Here is a 12,109-nt window from a genome sequence, read left to right on the forward strand (position 1 = left end):
CCCACTGAAGCTTCTTTGTTTGTCAGTAAGATGCAGAAATGATTAGCAATTCACACAAATTGGAAGCTCGGATGGAAGTATTACAGGCATGGAAAGGGACTACACAGAGACTCTTATGATACCTCTGACAACAAAGATATGAACATCAGTTAAATCCTTCTTCTGAAACAAAATTATGTCTGTTACCAGATGGCAATTCACTTACTTCAGACTCAAGGCATATACAGTGTCATTTGTCCTTGATGACAGCTGTGGCCTGATACGCAACAAATATGTTCCATCCACTTCTTGTGCCAATAGTGCAGTTGCACGTTCTCGACCCATCTCACCAACAAACCTAGAGATGATAATTAAAATATTCACAAACCTATTAAAATTTAACATAATTGTAACAGGTTCACCAGTGATTAACATTCTCATGAGACTACACACAAACAATAAAGTCATCATATGGTAATGTAATATGTTACATGTTATAAAGAGACTGGGCTGATGCAAAGCTGTTTGAATGTGAAAGATGCTCATAGTCAAGTTCACAGGTATGCTAGTGCTGTTATTAATTGTGCAATGAGAGACATACATTCCCAAAGCAAGAAGAAGAAAATCAGCCTCCATCTCTAAACATTAGCTCTCAAGGAAAATGAAAATTTAATTTCATTCATCATATTAGATGATTCAGGAAAGCCTGCAACTGAGTCATTCATGATTTAAATAATGATAACTGCACCATTTACTTTTTTTTAATGCTTAGCATGGTGCATTTTGAGAACTTATTCGTGAATAAACATAAAAAAATAAATAATTGCTGCAGTTTTCATTATTTAAATCGTGAAAATGATAACATTTTCATACTTGGCCATTATTAATAAAACAATAACTATCAAATGGACAACAAGTACAGACTCAATGCGTAGATGGTGCAATAACTGCAATGAACTTCATGCTAGTCGCAATATGCATAATTAAGGCGAACAGTTACAATGCAGTATACCTCTAATTGGAATATTGTCTATCTGGCACACATCTTATAAATAACTTTTTGTAAAATTTTATAATGGAGACCTCAAATGATAAAACTACATAACTGATGTGATAAGCACATCTTCATATGATGAAAAGATAACTACAAAAAGTGCCACATGGATAAAAATAAAGCAACGCAGCAGTAAGTTCTTGCTGCAGACCACATAACCTTCAGGCTGCCAGGCATACAAAGATAGAACTGATCCCTTTGAAACTAGGTTTAAAAATTGCGTGCACTACACACCAATAATTGGTTTATACAAATTCTCTCTTTCCTGAGACACTGCCAAGCAGAGGTTTCTCTTTTCTTTTCAGTTATCAGTAAGTTTTCATCTCCATCCATTACTGTTGTAGGAAACAGAGGGCCTTGATCAGCAGAGCTCTTCTCACTCTTCTGTTATGATCTGCATTACTGGCACAAACATTCATTGCAATGTGTTATGCTACAACGTTTAAGCACAAATGTTAATAGTGTGTTGGTATTGGTGAGAGTATTCCATTTGTTTATTTGCAGCAAACCCTTGACAAGAAGATACCTGGTAGAATTATGCCCTTACAATGTTAGCCACAGGTGGGAAATCATACTTGCATCCTAAAAGCATCTGGCATAATAAGAATCAAAGTACATATATTGAATTTCATGGAACATGTTCTCTGACTGAATAGTGGCAGATCTCGTCCACAGTCACTCATAATTTTTGCAGCCATCTTCCATTAAACTATAGACAGAAAGTTATGAATTTTGATTAATAAGATTAAAAGCTTTTTCCTTGAGAGCTTGAACATAGATTTCCGAACCACAATGAGTTTAAAACACAGTGTATTGACTATAACATTTAGAGGCAGACAGAGCATGCAGATTACATTTTTAAGTGTTCTGTTCACCAACATATGTGGCATTGGTGAGTTGTGAAAAAAAGGAATACTTATACCAACAACACACAAGAAAAAGAAGGTCAACAAACTACAAGCTACAACATGCTGCTATCTAATGATGTAAACAATTACTGTCAGCATTTGAAGTACCCATAAAATTATAAACTGTACTTACAAAATAATTAATTACGCAACAAAAAAGGAAGTTAGCAATAACCTAGAATGTAGAGATAAATTACAAGTGCCTCACTAAGAGAAAATCTACATCATTAATCTAGCACTACTCTGGATTTGATTTCAGGGTTCACCTGTAAAAACAACTGGGTACCATCTCAAAGTACTTACTCATTCTGCATACAAGGAAAAAAGTAAAGCAAGCAATTAAGTGTTTCCCAATACAAGAAAATTACATGAGACAAGCAAAATGAACACTGTCGTTAAATGTGGTATTTTTGCTTCTGAGAAAGAGGGGAAATAATTATATTCTTCCACAAAAAACAAGATAATTTAATGCTCCTATCTCATGGTGTAATCACCAATAATATAATTTTTGACAAAACAGATCACACACGACTTCTCTTTATATTTACTGCTTAACAAGAGTATCAAACTCTATCAGATATTGCACGTTTTGTCCTGTTGGATAACTTTACAATGAGGGCACTTTTTTCTAAACTGCCTTGCATATTACAGGCAAACACTGGATTACACATGAAGCACAAGCTCAGACTGAGTAATGATGAGAAGGAAATCAGCCATGTCCTTTTCAAAGGAACCATGCTGGCCCTTGCCTGAAGTGGTGTATGGAAATCAAGGAATACCTAAATGGTCATATGATAATCTGAACTGTCATTCATCCAAATTTGAGTCCAATGTTTTACCACTGTGCCACCTCGTTAAGTATCCTTTGCTAAGAGATTTTGCATAATTCAGTGAAATATGATGCCTCTTTTAATCTATAACACCATTTCTTGCTTGCTGATTAATTTTGCAAACATTGTCTTAAGGCTATCTCAGCGACAAAATAACTGACAAGCAAATCAGATTTTCTGTAATGAAAATATGAGATAACCAAGATTGTGTTGAGTTTAACTGTTATGGGATACAACAGGTTACTGGATATAAAACTGTAGAATATTTTATCTCAAAAGAATGATCTCCCTCTAATGGAATGAACATTGGGTCTCAATATTTTAATTTTTGTATTTGGAGCATTACCGCTAAATACAACCCATTTACTTTGTTTTTAACTTCTCCAATAAATTTGTTGACTTACACTAGAATATGTTTAAAGACAAATTTAACAACATGTAAGCTCTGACTCGCATAAAGAACTATCGCATTTGATTATTCAGTGAAGCTACTAAAATTAATAATGAATACAGTTTTAAAAACATGAAACCCACTTAAGAATTGATACAATGGAAAAACAACCAAAGTTGCAAATTTCAGTTTTATCTACTTGATGGCTAGTTTTGGGTTAAGATCCATTTTCAAATCATCCTACAGGACAGGACACCAAAATTACAATCATCTTCAATACAGCCGTTACCCAACTATTAAGTGCACGTAAAAAATGCAGAATGTATCATGTCATGGAACACATACCAGATGGTCAAAATGGTATTTTGCAAAATATGAGAACCATATGAAGATAACAAACACATAAGTATAACAATGTGCAAATGAGCAGTTACAGAGCATACAGCAGTCTACTTGTCCCTCTGCTGTAAGGAAATCCCTATCAGGATAAAGGAAATAACTGTTTTATTTATTGCAATATTCTCCAACCATCAAAAATATAATGATTAATACAATAACAGTACAAGTCTGTAACAAAATTAATACTTCCAAAATTTTTACCGAGAACAGTTCAACTGCTGAAACATTGAAGATTATAAGCATTGATTTCAGTACACACTATTGTCTGTGGTGCCTATTGGTTGCTACTGGTTGGATATTAAGATTTCTGGGATTGCTGTACCTTTACGCTGCATATGTTGTATTATGTGTATGGCAGATTATGAAGCTTGTTTTACAAGTTAATTATGTGGTCTTCCTCATAAATTACTTTAAAAATGGTTTAGGTTCTTTTTGTTAGTATATACTATCTACAGGACTACTCTTCAGTAACATATATGTATGATTTCTCTTGTGAATCCATTAGTCTATGGTAGCTCTTATTTACTTGATTATAAAAATGACAAATAGTCATTTTTGGTACAATTTTAATAATTTCATTTTACATTCTTGCCAAGTTTTTCCACTTGACCCCTCTTTGTGCTCCTTCATCTTTATGCTTCCATCCCCCCCCCCCCCCCCCTCACTTTTCCCAGTCCTCCATTCTCTGCTCACCTATCTCTCTCCTCCCCATCCCCCTCCCTCTACCTCTTCCAACCCTACCCCACCCTCACATACCCACAAGTGTGGTTATGCATTGACTGCCACAGGATGGTCAATATCATTCAGCTACAACCTTTCATGTAAACTGTGTACCTGGGTACCTTCCTTGCTGTCTGGTTAAATGAATACATGTGATTTTAGGGCCATTAGAGGCCCTAATTTTTGGTGCTTTGTGAAATAAAATTTTGCAATTTAATGTCTGTTTTCACCTGAAAATGTCAAGAAATTGTTTTATCTTCATATAGATGGTGGGCAATGAAAACCTCATATATCCATTTTGTTAAATTTTATGGGAGAAGCAAAAACAGTTTCTTGAAAGATAATATAAAGTGATACGGATAAAGTTCAACATGTGTAACTATATAGTAGATGCCTAGTTATTGACAGCCTACAGAAATCCATGCACTTTCAAATCTCTCTATGAATATGAGTTACTGATTACTGGAATTATGAGGTTGTTATGGACAGGTGGAGTTACGAGGTTTTCATTGCCTACCATCGATATAATTGTGCAAGGTTTGTTATGATAAAGTTTTTATGCTTGTAAAGGTTTGGAAGCGATGAAGATTTTTTAATGTCACATTATTTGTTTTCTTTCAATACTAATGTTGTGGTTCACGTTTAATGATTTTTACAGACCACCATGGCATACAACTTTGTCATATGCATCATACATGCTGCTGCTGTGCTTTACTTTTAAGTGATTTGCAGTATTTTACTGTTTTTGGTAAAAATTTTAACAGTATTAATTTTATTGTTGACTTGTACTGTTATCATATTAATTGTTGTATTTTTGATGATTGGAGAGTATTGTAATAAATAAAAAAGATATTTCCTATATCCTGATAGTGTCCCCCCTTCCCAAGGTTTTGTTACAGTAGCGAGAGGAGAAGACAGCCAGTTATCTGTATGCTCTGTAACTGCTCATTTGCACTTTGTTATACTTACATGTATCTTGGCATGGTTCTTATATTTTGTGGGAAGTACCACTTTGACTATCTGTTACATATTTCTTGAAACGATATGTTCTGTATTTTTTTACGTGTGCTTAATAATTTGCTATTAGCTGTATTGGAAATGACTGTAATTTTGGTGTTCTGTCCTGTAGGATGATTTGAAAATGGGTCTCAGCCCGAAACTTGTCATCAAGTAAATAAAAGTTAAATTTGCAACTTTGGGTGTTTTCTGTTGTACTGGTTAACAAAAGCTACTGTTCTGCAATTAGTTCAGCATAGTGGAAGTTCATACTAAAGAATCAATTGTGTATTGGTGTCACCATTACAGTGACATCTCTATAACAAAAACCAACAGAGGATAGCAATCCACTTGTGTTTAGGTACAATTTTCATGTGTGACAATTTCAGTTTGCTGACAGAATCTGGCACAAACAGCATTCCACTGCCCTCTTACAGTCATGGCCACTCACACCAACAAAATATTATGGAACTTAAGCAAAATTCTTTGGCATAAAAAGCAGAAGAAAGGCGACTCTATGAGTAATATGTCATTCAGTGGCCTCAAAAGGATGAATAACAAATCTTATCAGTAATTATCCTGGCATGCTGCTTGTTATGAAAATTGTGAGTAGTGACTGTACCAAGCGAATTAGTTTAATTTACTGTCGGGTTCATTTCAAAGGTCAGCACTATTGAATGTATGTTTGATTCAGTGGCACACTGGTCACAATAACCATCACAGGCAACATGTTTAAAAGATTTATGTGCACTGCACTGTTAGTGAAGTGACAAAGGTCAACAAAATAAAAAAAGAACATTCTATAATATTTTAGGCATAGTGATGGTAAAATATGGACCAAACATACAGGACTATGTCAAAGTTCAATTTCTGCTCTCATATTCTCAAACTGGAACTGATTATGTTTGACATTGTTTAACATATCCATATTGAAATGCAGCTGTGGTGAGCGTACCAGAGGTATTCCTCCAGCTTTCTGTGGTCATTCCAACACACAGTTTCTCCATTAGGAAGAGGCGGGATAGTCCTTGAGACAGGTGGTCTCGGAGGAAAGTCAGGTGGTTGGCTCCTCACACCACATCGACCAGAGAATGGTATGCATGATTTGTGAATTGCTATTTGACATTTCTCGCATCTGTAACCCTGTAAATTTGATTTAGAAACACCTGTTGATGTTTTGACAGTACAATAAGAAATACAACTGCTTGTCCACAGAACATTAACAGATGTACGGAGAGGAAAAAATAAATGTACCGAAAGGCACATAATGCACAACAAACCATAACTTAAAATCAGGTACACATATAAAAATAGCTTTGTTATTCACTATTTTTCTTTATAATGCATTAAACACTGTGGTAAAGTAACAGTCATCTTTAAAGCACTCTATATGGTACATTACTGTGAAATGAGTAAATCTTGCATTCAAGTATGATGATAAGTTTGAAAATAATGTTAAACGGCTGAGTATACTGGTAAGAAGTTCACTGCACATCAATGACATCTGCACGAATTTAAAAATATAACCAAAGTATTTAAAATGAGTGTTATGCTTTGGTAATGAATTGTGGATATTGCAGCAGATGGAGTATTTAGATAACATGGAAAATGACAATGTGAAACTGTTTTTAAGTTTATTGTGCTGAGTAAATTCCTGAAATACCTGAGTCAGTTTTCTTGTTGTTGAAAATGTTAATCTAGATTAACACACTGATGAACAGGCCTTCACATATTTAGAAGTACACAGTACTTTCATTGTGAGTGACAGAAGTAATGTGCCTAATGACATTAAACAGACAGGGCAAGAAAACTGGTGGGTACCCTAAATAACACTAGAAAAAGTGAACGTATTGCAGGTAAAATAAACAGTATTACACACTAGTTAATGAATACGTCTTAGTAGTACCATGTTAATTTTTTTTCAGAAAAGTTCTTACAAAAAAATAAACCATTGCTAGAATGTTTATTTTCTGTTTTAGTAATAACTGAGGATAAATATATATCATAAGAAATTACGGAATGAATCATAACATAACAGAAGGAAATAAACACTTGTACAGGTACTTGTAACCTGACTCACAATGTGATTACTCAGTGGTAAGTTGGGAAAAATACATGGATAAAAAAAACTCACAATTTGCAATAAATGCAAATACTGATGCCAATTCTGCTTTAAAAAACACGTTGAATTTCCTAATACAGGCTATTTCGTAGTGAATTGTATCCAGATGAACAATTTTATTGGAGATCATCTGGAATATCTTATTTTCTGCAAACAAATACCCAAAATGTAATCAGTTTTTAGTAAATGGTACTGCAAATAATCTAGTGAAGGCAATTTATAAAGATATGTGCATAAAAACGTGTCTGCAAAATAATAAGTGCGCAGGCACAATGACATATCAGTGCGCTCAATGCTCTCATGTCATGTCAGTTTTGGGTGGTGGAATGGTCTGTATAAGACACACTAAATAATGCAACACAGGACTCAACTGTACGACCTAGCATTCTAGAATAAAGAGATGCACACGTTTGTTTGTTAGCTAATGTTCACAAGCTGGTATAACATGGACACTTCAACAAGGCAGTTTTAGGCTGCTGGTGTTTTGAACTGTGGTTGCAGCATGTACTGGTAGAGGTTGGGCCTAAAGTACCTCATTTACAGCACTTCCAACAGCAGCAAGCAACTGTGCGGTAGTTGTTACTGAATGCACTGCATTGCACGCTGCTCATTGTTTTCTTTTCATATTTAGAAATGAGTGAAGAAACTAATCTTAGACCATCATGGAGCTTGATTACGACTAGTGAAACACCAAAAAGGATAGGTGATTCCTATGAGAGTGCCGCAAGTTCTGCTTTAGCAGCGACACAGAATATGGTTGCAGATTGGCTGCCCTGAGAGACAATTTGTTTCCCTGCACTATTCCCATCCCTTCTGGTGGCCAAAATTCTAGTTTGTTGATGCTCATGGTAAACTGCCAGTTTATGGTGCCCACATTCTGCACTATAATGTGACCAAAAACAAAACGTGTTAACGTATTTAGACCATGCTGAAGGTCTTCCCCCAACATGTGAATAGGGTTCTTTTGGTTCTGTTTCTATGTTCAGTAATGCTAAGTACCTTGTCAGTTACATCTGAAGTGTTGTTAAAAGCTTAAATGGGGTCAACAAAAGAAAGCAAGCACAGACCATTTCGGAAAAAAACCACTGAACTCTTTGCAAAAGCAAACATCTAGTCAAAAAGCTGCCACATCAAAGCATTATAGCTTTGTCTTCAGGTATGTGGCATTACAAAATTTTAAATTTGCAGAAGCTCATTTGTACTTTCTGCAGTGTTGATGTTAGGACACAATACCAGACAGGTTACCAACCGTAAGCAAAAAGGTACGAATGAATGTGTGTGTGTGTGTGTGTGTGTGTGTGTGTTTTAATTGAAACTTCTGAAGGAGTGGGGGAGGGGGGGGGGGGGGAGAAAAAAGTGGTTTAAAATGGTTAAATGGGCAACAAGCCAAGAATACTGAATAAAGGAAGCCGTCAGCCAGAGTGAATGCATGGTGACACCAATCCAGGATCATACCATATATGACACATGGTGTAGTGTTCCCTTCTGTCTGTAAATAACAGCCAAAAAGTCATATCAAATAGCTGCATCTACACTAATATTACTCAGCCAACTGTAAGTGGATAGTAAAGAGTACAACACACCGATTTTTTAATTGTATTCTCGCACAATTTACAAATGTATCATGAAGAAATGGGAGATCTGCTATCCAATCCTGTGCATGCCCTCAATCTTTTAATCTTATGATTCTTACATTACTGTAGGAAGCACTGTGTTCTCAGACTCCTCATGTAAGTCAGGTACACAAGATTTAGACATTTCACATAATATCTGCCATAAGAGTCTGTCAAACATATTTACAACACCTTTGTATTGATTAAAGACGTCAATAACAAATTGCACGGCTCCTTTCTGAGGTTTCCAAACACGTCAATGATTCTGACCTGTTATGACATACTCAGTCGATTCTGGAGCGTGAGTCACTAGAGAATTTTGTGCACGTTACCTACTATCAACACACTAAACTTTACAAAAATTGTCACATTGAATCAGAATTTACCCTTTGTCTTCCATACACCTTGATTTATGCAACAGCTTCAGCGTATGCCATTCTGGATAGTCAGTCCAAGGTATTTCATGGGCATGAAAAACTCCTTGTTTCTTGTTGGTATGATAGCAAAGGGATTTTTAAACCACTTATGGACATTATACAGGGTGAAGCAAAATTTGCACACTCAGGCTTTCCAGTGCAACTCTTCATATGCCAGCAATAAAAAATATGTCTCTCACAAAATTTCATCCAGTGAGTACTCCGGCAAAAAAAGGACGTTAAAGAGTGGCAATCTGGCAACACTGTAATGACATGTATTGTAACTACCTCTATCAGCACATATTAGTCATGTTGTACAGTTGGTGCAGTGGATAGAGTTTCAGGTTAGCATGCGGCAGGTCAAGGGTTTGATCCTGAGTTGGGGCGCATTTTTTTTATTTGCTAATTTCATTCCGACATTTCAGACTGTAATATACACCATTTCTTAGGTCACATGTATCCTAAATTTACAACATTTTGTAATGCTGAACATAACAAATATGTGGTTAGGCAAATAAGAAACAGACAGTTGAAACAAATGACCTGACATAGGACACAACAATTACAAAAATAATATCAATTTCGAGATGCTAAAGATGATGGCACAGTACAATAACACAAACTACTTGTCATTTATACTACATGTAATACGAGCACTTAGATGTTGCACATTAGCAACCAGTGACAATAATAATGTCCATATAAATGACCACATGACCTTCACAACAGAATACGTTGCCCTCAGAACAACAGATGCTCAAAGCGACCTCCCTGCACGTCCAAACATTGCGCAACCCACCGGATCATACAGCTCTGGACCCTTCGCAGAAAAGCTGTGTCCACAGTAACAAGAGCAGCATGAACACGCACTACCAATTCTTCCACATTCATGAGCAGAGTAGAATACACACGCTCCTTCACGTGTCCCCACAGGAAGAAATCCAGGGGATTTAGGTCAGGTGAATGTAGTGGCCATACAACTGGACCCCCACATCCAAACTATTTCCCTGGGAATGTTGTGACCAGATACCGTTGCACATTAATTCCAGAGTGTGGAAGTGCACCATCATGTTGGAACCATATCCTCTGCTGAACATGTAGTGGAACATCTTCCAGGGCATCAGGCAGATACCTTCGTGCAGTCTTACCACTTAGGCAACATGTAGGGGCCCAAATACCTGTTGCCCAATATTCCAAACCAGATGTTGATACCAAAGTGAACTCGATATCCACAGTCACGAATGATGTGTGGGTTAAGCTCACACCAATGGCGGGCATTGTGCATATTGAAGACCATATTATGATGTTCACGAAGTCATCATTGGCTTCCTGTAATTGTTGGAACCATTCACAGAATTGCATCCGCTGATGGCGATCTGCAAGATGCAGGTGTTGCGTGGAAGTATAATGATAGGGGTGCAGCCCACGCTCATGCAGCAAGTTAGCGACTGTGAGTTGCGAGACATGCAGCTGCCTTGCTATGCTACGTGTACTTCCCTGAAGTTCTTGGTGTATGACCTCCAGAATAGCTTCCTCAGTGGCTGGAGTATGGTGAGTCTGTGGACGACCTATGTCACGTGATGGTGGAAGGAGAGAACCTGACTCCCAAAGGCGCAGCTCCAGATGACAAAACACATTTTTACCTGGATGGCATCGATGAGGATATGTAGCAGCATACTCACAAGTGGCAACACCAGCCAAGTTATCAGATGCACCAAAGGACCAGAAGCATATCCACATATTCATCGTTTGTGTATGCCGTATGTCTGCCACAATGAGAAAATTCAATACCCGTGCACATGTACATTGGATTCTGTCACGGGCGCATTACTTCACTCACAACTAGTCACTATCTGGTGGACAGCGCATACAGTATAAACATGCCATCAGTCCTGCGTGCTGTTCCACCTAACACGCATTACCCCTCTGACAGATAGTGTTCTGCATGATTCATCCCGACACCGCGAATCGTGAAATGTTCAGTTTCAAATTACACTGTTTTCCTAACAGTAATAGATGTGATGTTTCCACAATCCCTTTGATAGAATAATAATAATAATAATAATAATAATAAATAATAACGCATTGAGGTACATACTAAACAGAATGCGGTTACCAGATTCAATGTTGAACGGCATAATTAGTGGGACCACGGTGATTATGCATACAAATAGTAACCAAGTTTGGACATTATTCACAAAGCCCATTGCTAATCCTACTGGTAACGTAAGGCCCTAACAAAATGTAATGGACGTGAATGAGGCAAGAATAATAGTTAATACTAATCTATGGGACCACTGAAGAAAGGTACAAAGAAAACAGGTTTCGCATCTAGTAGATAAAGTGGTCCAAACAAATTCACGCACACGATGTGGAAAGGGCTTCTTTCAAAGATGACAAATCTCCCATTTCTACGATTGCAGAGTGTTAGTGCAAATGTTTCCTAGAGGACTCGCTGCAATCGCTGTTGATCATTATGATGTCAGATACTGTACAACCTGAATTACATTTACCAAATAAAAAACATATGCTTCAATCCAGAATCGAATCATCGACCTCCTGCATGCTAACCCAAAAGTCTATCCACCGCACCAACTGTACAGCACGACTAATATGTGCTGACAGAGCTGGCCGTGGTGGCCGTGCGGTTCTAGGTGTTTCAGTCTGGAACCACGTGACCG

The 12,109-nt window shown here is 37.0% G+C and overlaps 1 protein-coding gene across 1 annotated transcript in view; it reads right to left on the reverse strand.

The window, feature by feature from the left end:
- The window catches only part of LOC126184588 (protein vav), a 163,635-nt gene that overhangs the window by 41,226 nt on the left and 110,300 nt on the right, over positions 1 to 12,109 (reverse strand). The window contains exons 13-14 of the mRNA XM_049927024.1: positions 6,233 to 6,420; positions 206 to 337 (exon numbers count right to left, since the gene is read on the reverse strand). Coding sequence (XP_049782981.1) covers positions 206 to 337; positions 6,233 to 6,420 — 320 coding nt within the window. The remainder of the gene's footprint in view (positions 1 to 205; positions 338 to 6,232; positions 6,421 to 12,109) is intronic.

This window comes from Schistocerca cancellata, chromosome 4 (assembly GCF_023864275.1).
Source record: "Schistocerca cancellata isolate TAMUIC-IGC-003103 chromosome 4, iqSchCanc2.1, whole genome shotgun sequence".
Taxonomy (NCBI): domain Eukaryota; kingdom Metazoa; phylum Arthropoda; class Insecta; order Orthoptera; family Acrididae; genus Schistocerca; species Schistocerca cancellata.